The 24,794-nt window shown below is 40.0% G+C and overlaps 1 protein-coding gene across 1 annotated transcript in view; it reads left to right on the plus strand.

Annotated features, from left to right (window-relative positions):
* ADGB (androglobin) overlaps positions 1–24,794 on the plus strand; it is a 109,650-nt gene that overhangs the window by 18,830 nt on the left and 66,026 nt on the right. Inside the window, exons 5-13 of the mRNA XM_088141781.1 lie at positions 246–455; positions 2,305–2,444; positions 3,582–3,668; positions 4,307–4,506; positions 7,485–7,613; positions 9,771–9,865; positions 10,679–10,853; positions 18,424–18,514; positions 23,744–23,876. Of these exons, the coding sequence (XP_087997907.1) occupies positions 246–455; positions 2,305–2,444; positions 3,582–3,668; positions 4,307–4,506; positions 7,485–7,613; positions 9,771–9,865; positions 10,679–10,853; positions 18,424–18,514; positions 23,744–23,876 (1,260 nt within the window). The remainder of the gene's footprint in view (positions 1–245; positions 456–2,304; positions 2,445–3,581; positions 3,669–4,306; positions 4,507–7,484; positions 7,614–9,770; positions 9,866–10,678; positions 10,854–18,423; positions 18,515–23,743; positions 23,877–24,794) is intronic.

The raw sequence follows: 24,794 nt of genomic DNA on the forward strand, positions 1-24,794 counted from the left end.
GATTCGTAAGATGTAGATAGTCAGCTGATGTTCTGTGGGTTCAAACCTTTGCACTTTCAGTGCATTAGCTTTAGGAGCTATCCAGGTCAGCGATATTGCAGGAAGAGATATATAGAATCTATCAGAGTGGTACATATAGTCCACTATCATTTATTCATAAGAAGAATTTGAATGTATATATTCTTACCAGAGCTCAGCTAACTTTTCTTATTTCCTCTATACCCTCTCCGTATTACCCTCTTCAGTTGATGAGATGGATAATAAGTGAAATATATGCAGTTTGGAAATTACACAATACAACTGCTTTAAGTGTTGAAGCTAAAACTAATGCTAATGAAGTACCTCCAGTTTTGTGGAAGCCATGGGAACACATCTACTCATTGTGCAAAGCAATCAAGGGGCATATGCCATTGTATAATAGCTATGGAAAATATGTGGTAAAACTCTTCTGGATGGTAAGTGGTCATCTATCTGTGTATTATGTATTAGCTTTTTCTATAGATTGTTAAATGAATTTTATTGAACTTTTTTTTAACTACCAGTAGAAAAGGAATATTTGGAAATAGTGACTGCTATTAAGAAATTATATTACTGTTTAACTGTTATTGTATATCTTACTGGGTATCTCTTATTGCATAAGAACTGAACTTAATGCACAAAGTCTTTATATCATTACATGTATGTATAATCCCAAGAATTAATAAGAATTTCAAAATGCAAAGAAGTTTAGATATACTGTGTATTTTAGGTATGATTGCTTAACTTTGGTCACTTTACAGTAAACCTTAAATATATGCACTTTTAAATGCATGTATTTAAGGTTAGAGCTGTGTAAACGTGTGCTCAGAGTATTGAGGTAGCCACACCTCAAATGTATGGCACAGCTGCTTTGTGGGTTTGAAAAGGCTTTCATGAAGCATTCATCCCTTCTGAATGTTTTGCACAGCCCTACTTAAAGTGTTTCCTATAACGCATCAAAGCCATGCACATTTACGTATTTCAGGAAATCATGAGTAGTCCAGTAGTCTACTATCATATATCCCTGTAATCAGAAAGGTGCTTATAGTGCAGTCACTAGAAAAAAACTATCACAGATATATGCAGTATAAAATCATAGTGTCACTTAAAGTAGCCTTTGAAGTACAGCCTCCTTATTTTAGTCTCTCTTAAATGTTTTAAAATGAACAATTATTTTCTTATGCTATTTTATTGTGTCTACATTTGGCTCAGGGAAATACCAAGTCTCTGTTTAACAGAGCATTTCTCAATCTTTTTTGTCTTGGAGGAACCCCTGAAATAATTTTCAGGTCTCAGGGAACCCCTTCATAAAAATTATTATATCTATAATTATTTTTTCACAAAAATATGAAAACTTCACAATATAATTCAGTTCGAACCTAGACAATCCACATTTTACAATGTACACAACAACAGCAAAGCAGCAGGCCAGCAGTTGAGTCAGAGCGCATAAAAATTCCCACCACTATGAGCGCTAGCGAAGTTCAAAAAATGATGCTTATTTTTTCTTTAATCATGATCTCTTGCAGAACCCTGGGGTTCTCTGGAACCCTGGTTGAGAAAAGCTTGTTTAACATGTGGCACTGCATGACTCTAGTGAATATACTGTAGATGCAAGTATTATCTCTTTCCATTGAAACATGTTTGTGGAAATAGTTTTCCTGTAAAAAATAGTCTTTTATTGGCAAGAAATATAGGGAGAGGCTAAGTGGAAAGTGCAATTATCACAATATTAGTAGGATGATGAAAAAAGCCAGCATTGGGTCACTTGAATAATGTTCATCAGTTGCATTGGGCACTCTTGGTAATTTTCCAGATACTTCCTTCTAGCATACATACAAGTACCCAACCAGTCATCCTTGCTTTGGTCACCCATCATTACCTTCCATTTGTCTTTTTGGCTGTGTTCAGTCAAATTAATCCATACTGATTAATCCACACTGTCCCTGTGCATTTCAGTTTAGTTAAAAATGATGTCAAGCTATTTGCTTGTTATGCTTTATAACAAGAGAATGTGCTGGCTAGTCATTTTAATTCTAAAAGCATATTCTTGTCTTGGCAAAAGCCACATGGATGTTGACAGTTGAGGAATAGCTCATCAGTACTGTCCTGTAGATGATTTTTAAATTACTAGCTGTATTGTACATCTGTTTTGTAGATGGATTTCATATTGTTCTTTCTATTTAGTAAAATTATGAGTGTCAAACTTTGGGAAGGTCACACAGATTTTTATAGTGACTCTATTTCTCATTACTACTCCATAATATTTAATTTCTTTTTTTGTAGGGAAGTTGGAGAAAGATCATTGTGGATGACAGTATACCTTTCAGTGAAGACAATTACATGCTGCTTCCAACTACAACATGTGAAATTGAACTTTGGCCACTGATATTATCCAAAGCCATCATTAAACTAGCAAACAATGAGTATGTTTTCCAAGCTTCCTTCTGTCTGTTTTGAGATAAAAAACAAGCAAAGCCAGAACCTAATACAGAGAGGATGCTTGTTTGTTCTGAATTAATCAACTAATTATCTTCTTGAACCTTTTGTTAAACAATGGAAGCTTCCCAGCTGCAATAGAAGGCAATATATATTAGTATTACCAAATAAAATAATCAAAGTCTTAGGGGGTCTCTTCTGATTTTCTGATCCCTCACTCATACATATGTGGAGAACCCATCAAATATTAGCAGTAAACCTTTGCTATGTGTAGGATGATATAGGAAGAAAGAAGTAGAAAACCTCATGCTGTTTCTGTAGCTCCGGTTGCAGTTTAAATTTCAAACCTTTTTTTATTTGGGAGGAATGGCTTCTAGAGGCATTGTTTATCAAACAAAAAAGAACTAAAACAATGCTAGTACATGTTATAGTTATATCTGTATACAGGTAGTCCTCGACTTATGACCACAATAAGGACCAGAAAATTTGTTGTTAAGCAGTGCAGTCATTAAGCGAGGTATCACATGACTGCATCCAACTTTACATTTTTTGCAACAGTCATTAAGTGAATCACCGCAGTCATTAAGTGAATCACATGGTTGTTAAGTGAATCACATGGTTCCCCATTGATTTTGCTTGTCAGGAACCAGCTGGGAAGGTCACAAATGGCAATCATGTGACCCCAGGATGCTGTAACTGTCATAAATACATGCCAGTTGCCAAGCGCCCAAATTTTGTTCACATGACCATGGGAACACTGTGACAGTCATAAGTGCGAGGAGTAGTCATAAGTCACTTTTTTCAATGCCATCATAACTTCGAACGGTCGCTAAACAAACGGTCATAAGTCGAGGGCTACCTGTAACTTGAATTGTGTTAGCTGTTATATAACTTCTACAACAGCTAGCACAATCTAAAACAGTAGGAACCCTATATATGTGTGATATGTTAGAAGATAAGAATCCATAGATATTCAACTATTTATAACTACAGTACACAGCAAGTAAACTTCTGCTGGTTGTATGGAAATAAAATACTCTGGCAGTGAAGATTTTACATGAAGAGATACAGTTTATCAGAATAGAATATTCATATGTTTATAGTCATATTTTTATTTTTCATAGTATAAATGAGACTGGAAAAAGAGAACTAGGAGAATTTACAATTCTGCATGCACTTACTGGATGGATACCAGAAATTATTCCTCTCCAGTAAGTTCTACTTTTATAACGTATCTTTTTTAATTATTCTTTGCATGTGCTGAATTCTGTATTTATTTTGTACTTGGATCATCTGGCCTTTGGGTAAAAATACCATGATTCCACAAGTTCTGACAGGGTTGGCATGTTCTGAGTCCTTTCAATTAAACAGTATCTTTTTATAGGATTCAGGAGGCATGCTTTCTCTGTTGCAGCAGCTCCCCTGTGGAACCATGCCCCTCCCCAAGAGTCAGATGATCTTGACCTTACGAGCCTTTAAGAAGGCCTTGAAAACTAAGTTCTTCCCCTAGGCATGCGGCCAGGTATATGAGTCCATGGTAAATGATATGAGGTCTGTGTTTTGTCCCCAGGACAGTGTGTTTTATTATTTTATTTTATCTTATTTTCATATTGTGATGTTTTTAACACTTGTTTTTTTGCATATGTCTGAATTTTAGTCACTTCCGCTCATTTGATGTTATACATTTTAACCATTTTCTTACCTTTTAGCAAACTATAATGCTTTTTTTCTCTCAGTATTTAAAAACAGGTTTAACAGATTCCCCAAGATCAAAGAATAAAACTGCCAGGTGTACCATATATTTGCAGGCATTATTTTTAAAATATAATTGTATTTATTATTTTTAAAGATCTGGATATTTGGATAAAATTTGGGAATTCATAAGAGACATTGTGCCAGAATTTAAGTTACCAGAAGAATCACTTCCTGAACCCAAAGTATCAGTTCAAGATGCAAAAAAAGATTTAAAGGGATCTGAGATAAAAAATGATACTATGCCTATAGTTAAGCAACAAGAAAAGCCAGAAAAAACTGAGAAAGCTGGGAAAGGTATGATTATACAAACTATAAATGATATGCTACCTTAAAAGATGGATTTTTAATCTAAATGGAATTTGGACATTGTAGGAGAGTTGTATTAGTCTACAATAGCCAAAAATCAGGAGGAATCTGGTAGCCCCTTTTCAGACTACCAAACTATGAAACCAGGACCCTTGTCTCACCCCAATTGAAATCTTACATCAATTTAGCCACTTCATGCATCTGATCATAAGCTATAATTCATGAAAGTCTATCTTTTAATAAAATCCGTTTAACTAAAAAGGTGCTACCAGACTCCTCCTGATAAATTGAATTTAGGGAATTCTAGAATATACAGATGATATGTATTTTAAGTTACTTTTAGAATGTAAATATTATTATCTATGATTTGGATATTTTAGTTTTATGTAATAAAGGGACATTAGGTCCAAAATGTATTGGGGATTTTCTCTTAATTATAAATAAAACTTTGGCATATCCTGGAACAAATGAATTGACTTTTATTCCTATATAATAGTCTGCAACCAAAGAAAGCCAAACTATTTTGCTCTAACAAGCAGCAGTGTTTAGATGAGGAGATAATATGAAGCATTGGTCATTTTACATATATATTTTGTTATATATGTAATATTATTACTAATCAACCCAAATCAGTAAACTACAGAACAAAGACCTCTTCATTGAAGGTTAGGTACCATAACCTACCATGCTGCTTCAGTGTGGATTACTAGATAGATATTTTTCAATTTCTTAGTCTAGAGCTGAGAGAGAGAAACTGACCTAAAGTCACCCATCTGGCTTCTGTGCCTAATGGAGGACTAGAACCTACATCTCCCTAGTCTTTCATAGTGGCTCGTGTGTGTGTGTGTGTAAATAAAATAGTATTTAAAATATTGTATAATCTTACTATTAAATACATTTCATACTAGATACTAGAAATACTTTCATACTTAGAAAGGCCTATTTCAACAGTTGCCTAAAAGATATCATAGTAAGCACCTCCCAGTTTTCAGCAAGGAGAACATCCTAGAGGGTGGGTGCTACTAAAGAAATGGCCCACCCAGATGCTTTCAGTATACATGACTTCTCCTCATAATTTCAGTAATCAACCAGGTCAGTAATTGCAAAATTACTGCAATGGCAATCTGATTAGTATCCTGCTCCACAATTGTTTAATGCCTTGTATGTCTTCACCAAAGTCATATGGTGTTGCATTCTCATGAGAATTGGGGAAGACCTGAAGGTTTCCAAAGGATCACAAGAATGGGATGCACAGCTTTGGGAAGTAATGGGATGACGGGACGACAGCTTTAGGGCAGGAACGAAAAGGGGCAGATGGGGGGAGATAGGCGGGTGGGGGAGTTGTAGCGCCCCTGTGGTCATAAATGCAGATAGCCTGCCAAGCACCCAACTTTTGATACCGTCACCACATGGGCGCTGCAACAGCCATATCTTTGAGCAAGGGTCATAAGTCCATTTTTTCAACATTGTCATAATTTTGAATGGTCACTGAACGAATGGTTGTTAAGCGAGGACTATCTATACTAACCACTGTTAAATGACAGTGGCAACACTAGGAACACACCCAAACTACATACTTGGTCTGTTTGAGGGTGTGCAAACCCAAACTCCCCACTTCCTGAATGGTTTCTGTCTTGTTGGGATTCAGTCTCGCTTTATTGTCTCTCGTGGACCCCATCATTACATCGAAACACTGAGTTCAGAACATTCACACCCTCTACTGATTCAGATGTAGCAGAGCTGAGTATCAACTGCATATTGGTGATAACCAACTCCAAATCCCCGATAACTACCCAACAGATAAATGTTGCAGCAGTAGAGACAAAATAGGCCATATGGCATGCCATAGCATAGCTGTTGGCTATAGAAACACAGTTCCCAAGTATTGTTATCTGTGACTGCTCCTACATATAGAAGCAGGACCCATGTAACAAAATGTCCACAATCCCAAATTGCAAAGACAATCCAGAAGAATACCATGGTCATGCTGCCAAGAGGTAAAGCAGGAGCATCAGAATTACACTCTTCTTTCCCACAAGTCATTTATCAGGATCATTATGGCTGATTCTGTCAAATCAAATCTGAATCAGATTGAAAAAGGTCAAGATAATCAGTATCTTCCAGAAATGCCAGCAGCTGTGCAGACACCAGCCTTTTAGTATATTGACCAAAATAACGTATAAAATATTTTGATGCCCAGTGAGATCTCATTTTTGCTGTTTGTCATCCTAGCTGGTACCTTCCTGTCTTTTTGTATTGCACTGCTTCTTTCCCATTTAAGAGCAGCTATTTAATATTTTATAGAAGCATGATGCATACATTTAGCTTTGGAGAGAAAAAAATCACTTCTTGTTGTTTCTATCTACACTAAAGATATGTATATATGTGTGCACAAAGGTCATGGAAACTACCAGCTGTGCTCTTTCCTAGAGAACATGAATCTTACCATCCCCACACATAGCTAGAGTGAATTTCTGCAACAATATAGTTTTCTTTGAAAGTTGTTTAGAAAATAGGACAGCAAAATTTTTGATTGAGGCCATTTTTTTAAAAAAAAGGGACTCTGCAGCTTTATCATCTTCAGTTGCTTCCAATTTGTTTCTCTCTCCAAAATATTTTTAGTTATCACTTTTAAAATCTTTAAAGGGCTGAGACTTAGATGCTTGAAATATATTCTTTTCCTTTGTTTTTCTTTCCTCGCTATCTCTCTGTCTCTTTCTCTGCAATATATCTGGATAGGGTATAGACAAATCAATCAGCAAAGATTCATTAGCATTCTAATTGCTTGAAAACAGAACCTTATTTTATGTACCCTTGAACTTCCTTTTATCAGAAATAGGAACAGAGTTTTGGATAGCTGAGTCCATTGTTTTCAGTACTATCTATTGCTTGAGAGAAGATGTGCTGGATAGTCTGTGACAAAGTATTGTAGTATTTGTTAGTGTACTGATTTTTTTTTTTTTTAGAAAAGCCAGATCAAAAAGAAGTTGGAAAGAAGAGAAGCAAAGATGGTGAAAAGGATAAATTTAAGCCAGCTTCTCATTCTGCACGAATGTCTGCTGACTTTCAAAGTTCTCTTCAGATATTTCTTGATGGTAAGATTATAAAAGGTCCTAGACATATGTGCATCAGCCACCAAGGCTTTAGCAAGATTGTCAAGCGTATGAGTTCATAATTTAGCAGAAGTATTCACAATTGAAATCAGAGCTCTTATTCCAATCCTCTACAAGTGTAAGACAAAACTTTTCCTACTCTGATGACAACTCATATTATATGTCAGGGGCAGGTCAATAACCGGTAATCTGACTATTATATACTTTTTCATAGTTTTGCTCATATTCATGACTGAAAGCCTGTGTTACTGGCATCATCCTCAGACCCATAGCAGTGTATCAGTGATGGCACCCTAGCAATAAAATTTATTTATTTGCTTGATTGCTTGTTTGTTTATATCACACTTATACCCTGCCACAATAATATAATATGAAGACTCTCATTCTGTACTATCACTCACCACAGTGATATCATTAGCAATATTCTGTGGAATGCACCACTTTTTCTACATCTTTGCAGAACCAGCCAGAGTGCTAGCCTATTTACTATACTCCTCACCCTAAAGCAAGGCATTATTTTGGATTTTGTGGAGCAAAAAAGGGAGGATTTTAAGGGGCAAAATTGTTTCTGCAAGCTTTGCAGAGGCTGAAGGGTACAAAAAAGGCACAGTAGTTTACTCCTGCCCTAAACTGTGGTAAATGGCTCAAGGTTGATAAGGAATTGAAATATATTTTTCCTCACTTCAGTGAGGCTGGAAAAAATGATATCAGAGAAATGAATGTCAAAAGCCAACCAAAGGCACTTCACAGTGTGTTTCAATATTATGGAATCTGATATTGACTCAGATTTTATTTTATTTGGTGTTCAGAAGAATACGTCTACTTCAGAAATGCAGCAGGTCCACTGCAGTTTTAAAACTGTTGATGAAGTTAATTACTGATTTGCATGCTGTTCTTTTGATGAATGTCTATGAGGAAATCCCTGTTTGGATTCTGTAGGCCATCTCTTCTCAAGACTGGAGATTTATTTGCCATTCAGTCTTGCTCCTACTTAGCTGTCTTCTCAGCATGGGCTTGCTCTGCTTGTTACGATTACAGTTGTTGGTTATTTGTTACTTTCTTTGTGAGGCTTTTCTCTGCTTTTCAACCTTTGACCTGTTTGGAAGATTAGTTGTTGAAAATTGTGAAGAAAATCAGTGGAGCTAGGTGTTTTAAATAGCCAATAAGTTTCAATTATTCATAGAAGATAATTTAACAGAAACTTGACAAAAAGTAAACTAAAATTACACAGAGCAAAAAAATTATTTCTATATTTCAGGAAATGTACATATTTTGTTTATTTTTTAAACTCCAAATAATATATGTGTGTTGATTTTAGTTAGTTACATTAGTTGATTACATTAAGTACTTCTACTTCTAACTGCATGTCTGTTTGAATAAAACAGGAACAATTTAAATGTGAAGCCCTAACAGATTATTATTTATACTTTAAAACTACCGTATTTTTCTGACAGTAAGATGCCCCCATGTACAAGACAGCCCCACTTTTCCAGCCCAAAATTAAAAAATTAATATTTTAAAGATAGTGCAGAACACATTTTTATTTAGTAATTAGTTAACATTGACCTGATACACTCGGTGGTCCAAACTGTCTCTCTGCAGCTCTATTTCCAGGCTCTTTTGCTTAACTGATTACATTCAAGCACGAGTGAAACTGCAGATAGCTTGTCTCTGCAATCAGCCTTCCTCTAATTGGTTTGTTCAGCATCAGCTGACATCAGTTACATCAGGCTCGTGATTGGAGGAAGTCTGTTTGGGAGACAAGCTATTTCACTTGTGATTGGAGGCTAGCAATAGGAGGAAGCCTCTCTGCAGAAACAAAGTATGGGCAGTTTGGAACTGCGCGATTCTCGGCTGACTTCCTTGAATAAGACGCCCTTCAGTTTTTAGGGTAAGGATTTGAGAAAAAAGTATCGTCTTATAGTCAGAAAAATACGGTACTTACTCTTCATTGATATTTTTCAGAATAAGTTACTTAATTGAAACATATTGGAGAAAATTATTTTCTTAAATCCTGTTCCTGCATTTATAGCAGCATAATATTTAACATGGAATATTATCAGTTCATATTATGTTATTATCTACAGTTTTATTTCTTTTCTTTTATACAATTTAATAGATTCAATGGGTTCTTCACAGGTTCTGCAACACCATTGCAGCCACAGATGGTGGTGTACGCTTGCTATATGCCTCTTTATGTACCTGAAAAAAAGATTTTTATATTAGAGAAAATGGTAAGGATTTATATACTTTGCTTTTTAAGTATTAATGAATAGCAATAAATATAATAAACATATCAGTTCATTCCAGAAGAAATATAATTTTCTTGAAAAATACTTCTTTACAGATATTTCTGCTTATATCTGACTCAGATTCTCAAAAAAAAAAAAAAAAAAACCCTAAGCAAACTAACTCAAAGCATTTTGAATAAATATATATTTATTTTGCAAGCATTGTACAGAGGTTTATGAATATCTGAAAGCTCATTATTTATACTGTAGTATTTTATTTTTTGAAAAGCCCATCTATCAGTGTTAGAGACATTCTATGTGGGGACATGCCAGTTCAGAATACTGTATAATTAAGGACAATCCAGAAGTAAATGAAATTATAATTACCAGGTTGAACAGTCACATTTGCTGACCAACTTTGAGAGGAATTCTCAACCCAAAATAAACTATTTTGCTCCAAATGTGGGCACTGATCTGGGCATTATTTCTGGTATTTTCCATACCTCTCAAGCCTGTTTTATTTCCTTGAAAAATACCTTGCCAGTGTTAGACAAAAAGGACCTTTGCTGTTCTCTGGGGCTTATGGAAACCTTCACAGACAAGCTGTTTCTAATCACGGACATAGTAATATTAATAAGTTGTAACCTTGTTTCAGATTTAAATCTTAGCATAAGTTTTTACTCCTTCCACAGAACAATGCATAGGTTCAATATCTTGATATCTAACAAAATATTATAACTGGGTCAACATTAAAATATTTCCTGTGTATATATTTTGCATTCTGCATATAACCAAGCTGTTTTTATTATATTACAGGCTGATTCTTCTGAAAAGTTACGACAATATGGTCTTTCCCACATCTATAGCCATCCTGTACTGATAACTAGAACAAGGTCGGGTCCCTTGGTGGCCCCACCAAAACCACCATCTGTACCTCGGTGGAAACTTATCCGCCAGAAAAAGGAAACAATTGTAACAGATGAACCCCAAGGTTTGTCATTTCAGCTTTTGTATTTTATTTCTAATTAAGAATAACTCTAGATATATAATATTTGTCTTTTTCTCATGGGTTTCACATAGATTTCCTTTTGAGAATCAAAATGGTTATCTGTGAAAATGAAAAATGTATTTTACTTACTGCATTAAGGATTTAATACTGATTTAGAAACCATTCTATATTTTTCATTTAATGCTTTTTGTCCTAGAACATAGGATATTTTGTTTTTCAGTATAAGTTGAGCTTAATGTAATGTAAATATATTTTTAAAAAACAATCAAAAGAGTGAATGGCCAGGATTAACATATTTAAATGACCAGGACTGCTTCTTCTGCAAAACTTGCCTACCTATTGAAATCTTCTTTAGAGGTACTTTTGCCCCAGTGTACAAGGAAGGGATAGGTACCTGTTTGCCTGTGCACACTTTCTTTAGTACCCACCAAGCTCTGAACAGAGCCAAGTTTGAAGAGCATTTCAGAACACCAGGAGAGTGAGTGCCATTCATATCTATGGGGGGATGTTGTTCTAGAGAGCTTCCTAAGTCCCACAAGATGGCAGCATTTAATAGAAGGCACCTGGAGCACACACACAACATATCAGGGAGGCATAGATAATTGGAGATAAGCAGTCCCTCAGATAACCAAATGCTATGCCAAGAAGGACTTTAAAGGTGACAGTTAGAACCTTGAATTACATATGGAAGCCTACTGGCAACCAAAACAGCTTGTGTAACAGTGGTGATACATGGGCATACTGTGAAGTGCCCATTACGGCTTGCACCATTGCCTTTTGTACCAGTAGCTGTAGCTTCTGGATGGTCTTCAGCAGTAGTCACATGTACAGCACATTGCAGTAGTGCAGTTGTGAGGTGACCATGGTGTGAGTGACCACCTGAAGGGCCTCCCAGTTGAGAAAAGGGCACAACTAGTGCACAAGATGAACCTGTGCAAATTCCCTCCTAGCCACAACTGTCACATGTTCTTTGAGCAGGAGCTGCAAGTCCATGAGGACCCCCATGTTGCACATCAGTGTTGAATGGGGAAGTGCAACCCCATACAAAACAAACAGTGAAAAAATCCCCAACTCAGGCAACCATAGCTACTCAGTCTTGTCAGGATTGAGCTGAAGTCTATTCCTCCCTATCCAGACCCACACAGCCTTCAGATGCTGGATCTACTAGTACATCAATAGCTTCATCTGTGCAGCTATAAATTTCAACCCCTTGTGCAGGTTGAAATATACAGCTAGGTATCATCAGTGTACTGATGATAGTGCACCACAAACTGACAGATTGCCTCACCTAGTAGTTTCATGTAGATGTAAAACAGGAGGGAGGACAGCAACTGCAACTGTCCTGAGATAAAAAGCTGATCTAACATGACACACACGAACACAGACACACATGCATTGGGCCCTTTATTATTTGGGACAGGTCCATGGTTGTCATGGAGGCCATGAGCTCCTGAGCTACCCCAGATTCAGTGTCACCAGATGGCAGGTTAATGTCCCCAAGAACCATCAGCCTTAGGGACTCCACCACCAACCTAGCCATGGCATCCAGCACCTCAAACAGGGATGATGCTGGCCAGCAGAGAGGAGTACACCAGCAACAATCCCAACTGTTCCTGAAAGCCCTACTTGAATCAGAGGGTCTCACATCCAGCTATCTGTGGAGCAGTTCCTCTAAAAGCCCTCAATGACTCATAGCCACCATCATCCCCCTTTTCCCCTGGGGTCTCAGCTGATGCAAAACCCGGAATCCAGGTGGGAATATTCCCAGGATGGGAAACCCCCGCTGTGGGCCCACTCAGGTCTCAGTTATGCACACCAAGTCAATGCCATTATCCATTATCAAATTGTGGACAAGGGCAGATTTTGTGCATACCAACCTGTTATTCAGAAGCAGCAACCAGAGCCTGGGGCTACCAGGGATCCATTGACCTGGTCCTTGGGATGAATACTGAAGTTAAGGTAAATAATAATAGGATGCTCATATCAATGGATACAAATAACTCACATCTCTCCTGGTCTTTTTCTAGTAATATGCAGTTCAGGATAAAACATTATTTTTGTGTTTGCATTTTCCTGATTCCTTCATACGGCAGACCACGAAGCAGAAAGGGAAGTGGAAAGGAAACATTAACCAGTCAATAACATTGAATTTGCAAGAAGATGAGCAAACAGGAAAGAAATGGGTTTTCAGTGTTAATATTTCCCTCCATACAATATAGTACGACAATCAAATTGTTAACAAATAAATCCCTTGTTGTTGTTTAGTCGTTAAGTCGTGTCCAACTCTTTGTGACCCCATGAACCATATCGCGCCAGGCCTTCCTGTCCTTCACTGCCTCCCTGAGTTTGCTCAGTTTCATGCTCATTGCTTCAGTGATGCTATCTAACCATCTCATCCTCTGCTGTCCTCTTCTCCTTTTGCCTTCAGTCTTTCCCAGCATCAGGGTCTTCTCCAAAGAGATCTCTCTTCGCATTAGGTGACCAAAGTATCTGAGCTTGAGCTTCATTATCGATCCTTCCAATGAGCAATCAGGGTTGATTTCCTTTAAGATTGACTGGTTTGACCTCCTAGCAGTCCAGGGGACTCTCAAGAGTCTTCTCCAGCACCATAGTTCAAAGGCACTCAGCCTTCTTTATGGTCCAGTTCTCACAGCCATACATTACTACTGGAAAAACCATAGCTATGACTATGCGGATATTTGCCGGCAAGGTGACGTCTCTGCTTTTTAATATGCTATCTAGGCTTGCCATAGCTTTCCTCCCAAGGAGCAAGCGTCTTTTAATTTCATGGCTGCAGTCTCCGTCTGCGGTGATCTTGGAGCCCAAATAAATGAAGTCTGTTACTGCTTCCATTTCTACCCCTTCTATTTGCCAGGAATTGATGGGTCCAGATGCCATGATCTTAGTTTTTTTAATGTTGAGTTTCAAGCCAGCTTTTGCACTCTCCTCTTTCACCCTCATCAAGAGGCTCTTTAGTTCTTCTTCACTTTCTGCCATTAGGGTGGTATCGTCTGCATATCTGAGGTTGTTGATGATTCTCCCTGCAATCTTAATTCCGGCTTGTGATTCTTCCAGCCTGGCATTTCTCATGATGTACTCTGCATATAGGTTAAATAAGCAGGGTGACAGTATACAGCCTTGTCATATACCTTTCCCTATTTTGAACCAATCGGTTGTTCCATGACCGGTTCTAACTGTTGCTTCTTGGCCCGCATACAGATTTCTCAGGAGACAGGTAAGGTGGTCTGGTACTCCCATCTCTTTAAGAATTTGTCACAGTTTGTTGTGATCCACACAATCAAAGGCTTTTGCATAGTCAATGAAGCAGAAGTAGATATTTTTCTGGAACTCTCGTGCTTTCTCCATGATCCAGCGAATGTTGGCGATTTGATCTCTAGTTCCTCTGCCTCTTCGAAACCCAGCTTGTACATCCGATAGTTCTCGGTTCATGTATTGCTGAAGCCTAGCTTGTAGGATTTTGAGCATAACCTTGCTAGCATGTGAAATGAGTGCAATTGTGCGATAGTTTGAGCATTCTTTGGCATTGCCCTTCTTTGGAATTGGAACATAAAAAGACCTTTTCCAATCCCATGGCCACTGTTGCGTTTTCCAAACTTGCTGGCATATTGAGTGCAGCACTTTAACACCATCATCTTTTAGTATTTTAAATAACTCAGCTGGAATACTGTCATCTCCACTAGCTTTGTTGTTAGCAATGCTTCCTAAGGCCCACTTGACTTCACTCTCTAGGATGTCTGGCTCAAGGTCAGTGATCACACCAGCGTGGACATCAGGGACATTAAGATCTTTCTTGTATAGTTCTTCTGTGTATTCTTGCCACCTCTTCTTAATCTCTTCTGCTTCTGTTAGGTCCCTGCCTTTTTTGTCCTTTATCATGCCCATCTTTGCACTAAACATTCCTTTCATATCTCCAATTTTCTTGAAGAGATCTCTAGTCTTCCCCATTCTATTGTTTTCCTCGATTTCTTTGCATTGTTCATTTAAGAAGGCCTTCTTATCTCTCCTTGCTATTCTCTGGAAATCTGCATTCAGTTGCTTATATCTTTCCCTTTCACCCTTGCTTTTCGCATTCCTTCTTTCCACAGCTATTTGTAAAGCCTCATCAGACAGCCATTTTGCTTTCTTGCTTTTCTTTTTCTTTGGGATGGTTTTAGTTGCTGCCTCCTGTACAATGTTACGGACCTCCGTCCATAGTTCTTCAGGCACTCTGTCTACCAAATCTAATCCTCTAAATCTATTCATCACCTTCACTGTGTACTCACAAGGAATATGATCTAAGTCATACCTGAGTGGTCTAGTGGTTTTCCCTACATTCTTCAATTTAAGCCTAAATTTTGCAGTAAGAAGCTCATGATCTGAGCCACAGTCAGCTCCTGGTCTTGTTTTTGCTGTCTGTATAGAGCTTCTCCATCTTTGGCTGCAAAGTATATAATCAATCTGGTTTCGGTATTGACCATTTGGTGATGTCCATGTGTAGAGTCGTCTCTTGTGTTGTTGGAAAAGAGTGTTTGCTATGACTAGCTTGTTCTCTTGACAGAACTCTATTAGCCTTTGCCCTGCTTCATTTTGTACTCCAAGGCCAAACTTGCCTGTTATTCTGATTACTCCTTGACTTCCTACTTTAGCATTCCAATCCCCTATGATGAAAAGGACATCTTTTTTTGGTGCTAGTTCTAGAAGGTGTTGTAGGTCTTGATAGAAGCGGTCAACTTCAGCTTCTTCGGCATCAGTGGTTGGGGCATAGACTTGGATGACTGTGATATTGAATGGTTTGCCTTGAATATGCACTGAGATCATTCTGTCGTTTTTGAGGTTGTACCCCATTACTGCCTTTCCCACTCTCTTATTCACTATGAGTGCAACTCCATTTCTTCTAAGGGTTTCTTGCCCACAGTAGTAGATATAGTGGTCACCCGAATTAAATTCACCCATTCCCGTCCATTTTAGTTCGCTGATTCCCAAGATGTCGACGTTCAATCTTGTCATCTCATGTTTGACCACATCCAGCTTGCCTTGGTTCATAGATCTTACATTCCAGGTACCTATACAATATTGTTCTTTACAGCATCGGACCTTCTTTTCGCTTCCAGATACATCCACAGCTGAACGTCCTTTCAGCTTTGGCCCAGCCACTTCACTCTTTCTGGAGCTACTTGGAATTGCCCTCCGCTCTTCCCTAGTAGCATATTGGACACCTTCCGACCTGAGTGGCTCATCTTCCAGCGTCATATCTTTTAGCCTTTTAACATTGTCCATGGGGTTTTCTTGGCAAGGATACTGGAGTGGGTTGCCATTTCCTTCTCCAGTGGACCGCATTTTGTCAGAACTCTCTGTCATGACCTGTCCGTCTTGGGTGGCCCTGCACGGTATAGCTCATGGCTTCACTGAGTTACACAAGCCCCTTCGCCACGACAAGGCAGTTATCCATGAAGGGGAATAAATCCCTACTGCAGTTCTTTTTATGCACACTGCCATTCTTACCCCATCCTCTGCAACATAGGATAAAATAATGTTGAAGATTTAGAAGATTGTTCCCAAGAACAATACTGATATAATATATAACCATTTAAAAATGAAAAGCATTTGACTTTGCATGATTACTCCCATATGTGTGATTCGCACAGTAAATTTATTTGAAATATGTTTCATATGTGTATATTAGGTAATGTACAGAGCAAGAAAAACTAATGGAATCTCAAATAATAACAGATGTACTGTATTATAATAAAGGCTCTTGTGACAAAAAGATCTGTTTCTGCAAATACTCCAATTTGCCTACATTGTCCTTGAAAGCAGTTTAAAAATTGCATTTAGTTCAGAATAGAACTGCTGTGTTACTAACTAGAATCAGTCTTGGCAGGTAGTATTCAGTTAAGTACTCTTAATAATGAAATGAGTTCCCTAAAATGAGTGGATAGGGGAGTAATTCCCCTCCCCACCTGAAGTCTTCTTTCCACCATCAAAAATGAATCTTGAGGATTGGGCAGTTCTATACAGGTTAGCCTGTCCAAATGGTGCTAAAGGAAAGGTTCCATTGCACAACCAGGTATCAGCTTATGTTACACTGGCTTGAATGTGTAAATTCTGTACAAGCAGGATTCTCCTAATGTAACTACTTTCCACTTGAATCTTAAGTCTACACAGCCTGCCCTAACCTCACTAGTCCCAAGGTATATATGGGGAGTTGGGGTTTTAGCAGAACAGTTCTATAAGTTCTAAACACTTCTGAAAAGGGCATTGTTTAGAACAGGCGCATAATCTATGTGTGAATTTGCAGATGACCATTCAAAGAGCTGCAGTTACAGGCAAATAACCAATTCTTATTAGAAGGGTTATCCAATCCAAATGAAGTTTAATTATCACTATCATATGATAAATATATAAAGAGTCTTGAAATTGCCCATCAATAAACTAAACCTGTACAATAGACTGAAAAGGATATGTTTACTTAGTTATAATATTTTGCAATATGCTATCATGTATTATACATGTATTTAATTTAAAGAAACTATTTCTCATACATCTATATGTAAAGTTAGTACAGGGGTACCTCGGGATACGAACTTAATCCGTTCCGTGACTCTGGGCGTATCCCGAGTTGGTTGTAACCCGACGCAAATTTCCCCATAGGGTTCAATGTAAATCCGGTTAATCGGTTCCGCCCTCCGAATTTGGTCGCACCCCGAAGCAAATTTTCCCATAAGGTTCAATGTAATTACCGTTAATCCGTTCTGGCATCCGCGGACCACGCATCAGGGGCGGGAAAATGGCCGGGTGCCGCGCGGCGCAAGGGGAAAACGGCCAGGTGCGGTGCGGCGCGGCAGGAAAACGGCCGGGTGCAGCGCGGCGGGAAAACGGCCGGGCGCAGCGCGGTGGGAAAACGGCCGGGCGCGGCATGGCGGGAAAACGGCCGGGTGCGGCATGGCGGGAAAACGGCCGGGCGTGGCGTGGTGATAAAACGGCCGGGCGTGGCGCAGTGGGAAAACAGCCAGGCGCGGCACGGTGATAAAACGGCCGGGCGCGGTGCGGTGGGAAAACGGCCGGGCGCAACGCGGCGGGAAAACGGCCGGGCGTGGCGTGGCATGGCGCGGCGCGGCGGGAAAACGGCCGGGCGCGGCGATAAAACGGCCGGGCATGGCGGGAAAACAGCCGTGGACCACGTGTCAGGGGCGGGAAAATGGCCGCGGACCACGTGTCAGGGCGGAAAAATGGCCGTACCCCGAGGCAGAGTTCACACATCGAGGTAAATTTTTGCGGCCGGAGCTGGTCGTAACCCAAAAAGTTCGTTAGTAGAGGCGTTCGTATCCCGAGGTACCACTGTATATGTAGATTTATGGAAATTTGTATTATAATTAGGTGAATATATTTCTTACTTTTGGATGAAATAGGAATGGCTGTCCTAACATCCCAAATGTGTTGACCTTCCAGAGAACAAGTGTAATGAACTGAGTCTATTGCCTCTATATGGGACATTTATTTCTTGCATTTCAGTGCTCTCCTTTTTATTGTTGTGATTGTTGTTTCTTTTCAGAAATTGTGATTAAAAAGCCAGAACAATTTATTGAGCTTGCTAGTCCTTTTCTGAACTTCAGACTTTCTGCTATACCTATACCAAGAGATACGTAAGTAGATCAATCAGTGGGCTTCAGTGAGTTTAACTCAGTATTGTATTATGGCAATAAATACAATAAATATTATTTTAATTACAGTATACCACTAAGAAGTATGGGAGTAATGTAGAGAAATGAAAGGAGTTTATTTCAGGGTAATTTTAGTCTTATAAAAATGTAAAAAGTATTGTAAAAGTTAATTTCAAAAATCTTATCTGGAAATGTAAGATTTCTGTTGGCCTTCAGGGGCGCTGCTCCACAAGTAGCCGGCTGTGAGACCCTGTTCCTGAAGTTGGGTTCGCAAGCACAGTTGTTGTTACTGTACCAGCCTCCCTGCTGTATAGCAACCTCCCTGCCTGAACTGCTGGAGGCCATCACGGGGCTGGCAGTGGAGTTCCCCAAACTGATGGTCTTGGGGGACTTCAATGTGCCATCCCTGGGGCGTGCCAGCAGCCATGGGCCTGTCCCAGTTTATCCATGACCCAGCTCGGGACAGTGGTCTCACACCGGCCTTGGTTTTCTTGTCAGAGCAGTGGCAATCTGATCTGAAGGAGGAATTACATCTGTCCCTGTTGTAATGGTCAGATCATGTCCTGGTGGCCTTGAGATTCTCCTATGCTACTCCCCTTTGCAGGGAGGTAGGACCCATTCAATCGGTCTGCCCCCAACAACTGATGGACCCAGTTGGGTTCCAAAGGGAGCTGGGGGTTATACCTGAGAGTCTGCTGCAAGGTCCAGTGGAGGCCTTTTCTGCTACCTGGAATAGAAAAGCGGCCAAGGCCTTGGACAAAATCGTGCCCGTGTGACCTCTCTTGACCCATCGAACCCAACACTCCCCATGGTTTACGGAGGAGTTGAGGGTTTTGAAAAGGGTCAAAAGACATCTAGAGTGCCACTGGAGGAAAACAAGGACCGAACCCGACGGAACACAAGCTAGAGCTGCTATTAAGGCCTACCTTGTGGTGGTAAGAGTGGTGAAACGTCAATATTTCTCTGCTCTTGTTGCATCTGCAGAATGCCACCTGGCAGCCCTGTTCAAGAACACTCAATCTCTTTTGGGAAAGGGGGGCTCCGTAGCCCATTTACAGGGCCATGCAGAGGAGTTTTCTAGGCATCTGGAGGATAAAATCACTGAGATCCAGTTCCAGTTGGATACCAAGGGTGAGGCATGGTCTGTAGGGATGCCCAGGGTATGTTCTTACCCTGCTATCTGGGAACAGTTTGATCCTGTTGAACCTGAGGAAGTGGACAGGGTCCTCCGGACAATCAATGCCACCAACTGTCAACTAGATCCATGTCCCTCCTGGCTAGTTAAAGCTTCCCGGGAGGTGACATGTGGCTGGGTCCAGGCAATGTTGAATTCATCCTTGAGGGAGGAGGTGTTTTCAACTGCCTTTAAGGAGGCACTGGTATACCCCCTCCTCAAGAAGCCATCACTGGATCCCACCATATTGGACAATTTTTGTCTGGTCTCCCATCTCCCCTTTTTAGGGAAGGTGGTTAAGAAGGTGGTGGCATTGCAACTCCCGAGGATCCTGGAGGAAACAGATTATCTGGACCCTTTTCAGTCAGGTTTCAAGCCCGGATACAGGATGGAAACAGCAATGGTCACACTCATAGATGATCTCTGACAGGAGCAGGATGGGGGTAGTGCATCCATCTTTCCTCTTCTTGACCTCTCAGCGGCTTTCGATACCATCGACCATGGTATCCTTTTGGGTTGACTTGGGGAGTTGAGAGTGGGTGGCACAGCTTTGCGCTAGTTCTCTTCCTTCCTCCAAGGTCAATCCCAACCGGTGTTGATTAGGGGTGAGAGGTCCAGTTCGCAGCCCCTCCTTTGTGGGGTGCCCCAGAGTTTGGTACTCTCTCCGCTCCTTTTTAACATCTATATGAAACCACTGGGTGAGATCATCCATAACCATGGGATGAGATATCATCAATATGCTGATGATACCCAGTTATACATCTCCATCCCGGGTGAGGTGAGTGATGCTGTGACCTGCGGTGCCTGGAGGCTGTGAGAGTCTGGATGGGGTGCAACAGGCTTCAGCTGAACCCTGGCTATGGATTGGAGGCCCCTCTGTATCCAAGGATTTACCATCTTTGGTTTTGGATGGGGTTGCACTGCCCCAGACAGACCCGGTGCATAATCTGGGGGCTAATCGAGGAGCAGGTGGCAGTCGTGGCCAGGAGAGCCTTTGCCCACCTTTGTGTGGTATGCCAGTTACACCTCTTCCTGGATCAGGAGCCTCATGTCCTGGTCATCTGACAGCTAGACTACTGCAATGCACTCTACATTGTCAGGTTCAGCCCAAGAATCACACAAGACTGTCCGGAAATCAGCTCAGCTTCTTTATTAGCTACTACCCAATAGACAGAATTTCACCAGACTAACTCCAATTCCCCAACGAGAACAACTATAACCATCAAGCCCTTAGGGAGGGGCCAGTCTCTTCCTCCTTACTTTCACACAGTCCAGCTAGGGGCTGAGGAGATGCTTGGAATGTCACTTCCCCCTCCGTATACCCTTGAAGCTCCATTCAGGAATCCTCCCCACTCATGCCTTCCATCACAACATGGGGCTACCTTTGAAGAGTATCTGGAAGCTACAGCTGGTCCAAAATGCGGCCGCGCAGATAATTTTGAGTGCCCCAAGAACAGCGCATATAACACCTTTACTACGCGAACTGCATTGGGGTCCAGTCTGCTTCTGGGTCCAATTCAAAGTGTTGGTTATCACCTTTAAAGCCCTACATGGCATAGGTCCAGGTTACCTGAGGGACCATCTTACCCCTGTCACATCAACTTGTCCCACCTGGTCAGGCAGAGAGGTCATGTTGCGGGTCCTGTCAGACTGGCAGGGCCCAGGAGGAGAGCCTTCTCTGCCGTTGCCCTGCCCTTTGGAACATTCTTCCCCCAGAAGTGCGGCAGGCCCCTACCCTACCAACCTTCTGGAAAAAATTGAAGACCTGGCTCTGCCAGCTTGCATGGGGGGATAACAATCCTGGGATTGGCTAGCACCTCAATGACGCTTCCTGAGTGATCGCCAATTATTTTGGATCTTTTTATTTATTATTGTAATTTTGTAATTTTAATTGATTTTAATTGTTTTGTAAACTGCCAGAGTCATTTAACAAGATGGGTGGTGACAAATTCAGTAGATGGATGGATGGATGGATGGATGGATGGATGGATGGATGGATGGATGTCCAAAACACTGAAATCCACTTTAAATAATATTATATTTCAATATTATTTGGGTATATCAACAGGAAGCTATCATAATATCACGATTATACTTTTTTAAAACGTGGAATGCTATTATAACAGCTCCTAGGTGTGGAACTTTTCATCTTCTGATACATTAGTAGTGATATAATTTTTCATTTTTTTAAAAAAATCTTTGTTTTAAAAATATATTTTTCATAGATGAAAAAATACAAATGATCTGCAGGCTCTAGTAATAAAAATCAAGGAACACAGTGGAAAAATAGGGCTAAAATTAAAGACCAAATAAATGATAATAGGTACAGCAACCAGACTTAGAATTGACAAAAAAGATATTGAAGTGGTAGATAGCTTCTGCTATTTATTTGTTTGTTTGTTTGTTTGTTTGTTTGAAGAAACCACAGTCAAGAAATATGCTGCACACTAGCACTTGCTGGATAGCAATGAAGGCCTTGAAAAAGAATTGTCAGAAACTGTGACATGTATATACCTATAAAGATCAGAAGTATTCAGGCAGTGGTTTTCCCTGTGATAATAGGATAGAAAGAATATTGATACTTTTAAATGTTAGTGTTGAAGACTCTTGAGATTACCATAGATAGCCAAGAAAACAAACAAATAAAACAAATCGATCCAGAGTTCTCACTTGATGTATAAATGACCAGACTCAAATTATGATATTTGGACACATTATACAAAGGTCTAGCTCTCAGGAGAAGGCTCTAATGCTGGGAAATGTGAAAGGAAAGAGAAGAAGAGGATGGCCACCAGCAAGGTGGATAGACTCAATTACAACACTGAAAAATCTGAAGGGCCAGGTTGGGAACATATCATTCTATGTGATTGCTAAGAGTTGACACCAACTTAACAACACATAATCAATTTTTCAATAAGCCATCTCTAGAAATAAATACACCATTTTTTTTTTTTTAATCTGCGCTCAGTCGTTACCGACTCTGCAGTGACTGCTTGGACGAGTCCTTTGCAGTTTTCAAGGCAAGGTGTTTCGGAACTGGTTTGCCAGTGCCTCCTTCCTAGAGCAGAGCCCAGCTGGCGAGCGCAGGAGGCAGGGTTTCCGTTGCTTCGTGCCCTTTTCGGGCACACACGGTTTTTCGCGCTTACTGGCAACTGCTCCCGACTCCTTTTTGCATTTTTCCTCCCACTGGAGTGAGAGTACCCATTTATCTACTCATGTGAGTTTTCGAACTGTTGGGTTTACAGGAACTGGGGAGGAAACAGGAGCTCACCCTGCTAACACAAAGGCTGGACTTGAACCGCTGAAGCGTCGACCATTTCTGGCCAGCAACTTTCAGCGTCATTAAGCCGCTGCACCACCACGTCCCCTATAAATACACCATGACATATACCAAAACTTCCCATGGATTGACATTATGTTAGAGTTTGAGGGATATTTTTGAAGCATAATAGAACATCATTTCTGCAGTTAACTGCCTTCAGGATGTTTTAATATTTGAAGGACTTTTAAACTTATGTACCATATCCTTCTGTTATATTTTATGTACTGTGGACCAGTTATTATATAAATAGAAATATCAGTTCAAGTCTTCCCTTGTTAATGGAGCTGGAATCAAAGCAATTTCATCGATTGTAGGATACAGGTCTTACCAGATTTAAAATTCATATTAACTGTTTGGTTTGAGGTGAGGAAATAAGTGAAAGGGGGGAGAGGAATTAACAAGCATAGAGTTACTGCAACAGGAGAGACACAAAGATGTGTGTGTGTGTGTGTGTGTGTGTGTGTGTGTGTAAGAAGACTAGAAAGAACTACCTAATTTGAAAGTAATTTCCAGGGGGAAATGGATATGTACATAATTATTTATTTGATTTATATTCTAAAGGCAGCTATTCAATAAGATTTCAGGGTAACTAGGATTGATGAGACATATATCCAGTCCATGTATCAAAATTATGAAGGGAAAAGCATTCTAAACAAGAAGATGAGAATTTAGTTTGCTTTTATTTTTTAAACAATGTTTATTTGTGTTTCCTTAGCCATTTTCCACCATCCACTTTTAAAAAGGGATCTCTTCCAGCATCCAATCTTCCTTCTGTCACTGAAAGTGATGAAAGCATTATTGATGTTTATGGAGATATGAATCCCATGAGTACGGAAGAAAACTCCCAGGTTAAGATTTTAAGATGTGTATATTTATATTTATCTAACTAAAAACTGATATAAGGCAATATCCAGATGAGACATACCAAGACAGCCACCCTCCACAGAGTGAGAAGACCTATTTGAGATAATTGACCCCAATGCCTCATTGATCCAGATCGATTCTGGTAGGTCATTGGGGTTTCCCCAATAATATGGAGGCAATTCCACTGAAAATGTGGTCAAACTCTAAAATAGAGAGGTGACTAGAGATTGCCTCTCTCCCAGTTTCTTAATCCTTGTTTGCTCTTTGGTTTATCAAGGATCTCCAAGGAATGAAACAATTGATGAGACACATAGAGCAATGGGAGAGGAAGACCAAAAGCGAGTTTCACGAAACACAGAGAAGAGCTCAGACTTGAGCTTACACCATGGCAATAAGGGCAGCAAAGCATCTATTTTTCTGTCCTTATTGCATCAGCAGACTGTGCTTCAGTGGCACTATTTAGAGTGATCTCCTCCCTTCTAAGGAATGATAGGCAAGAAGAGCTCACTTTAGGCCACTTGTGCAACGTTTGACTAACATTTCACTAATACAGTTGCTCAGATATAATCCGATCTACATTCCACTTGGGCAGAATATGAAAAGATAATTGGGCTAAGATCCTACGAGGTTATTTGGGAATAATTTTGGTTTGTTAGTTCTGAGAAAGTGAATACAGAACTATACAGCATTATTGGCCCCACCCCTTGTAAACTGTATCCTTACCCCATTTGACTCTTTCAGGAAGCTGGCTGGGCATGATCAGCTGGATCTCAGAGAGAGTCAATACTTCACAGAGGGAGGGAGTAGTGCTGGCTGTCTTGAAAATAACTTAAGTAACAATCACTGTAATGTCTTCCTCATGAACAAGCTTTCTGTGGTTCCAGCTATTTTGAACAATTTTC

Source organism: Python bivittatus, unplaced genomic scaffold (genome assembly GCF_059951505.1).
Source record: "Python bivittatus isolate LINGU-HERP-01145 unplaced genomic scaffold, Pbiv_v1 ctg000020_np1212, whole genome shotgun sequence".
Taxonomy (NCBI): Eukaryota; Metazoa; Chordata; class Lepidosauria; order Squamata; family Pythonidae; genus Python; species Python bivittatus.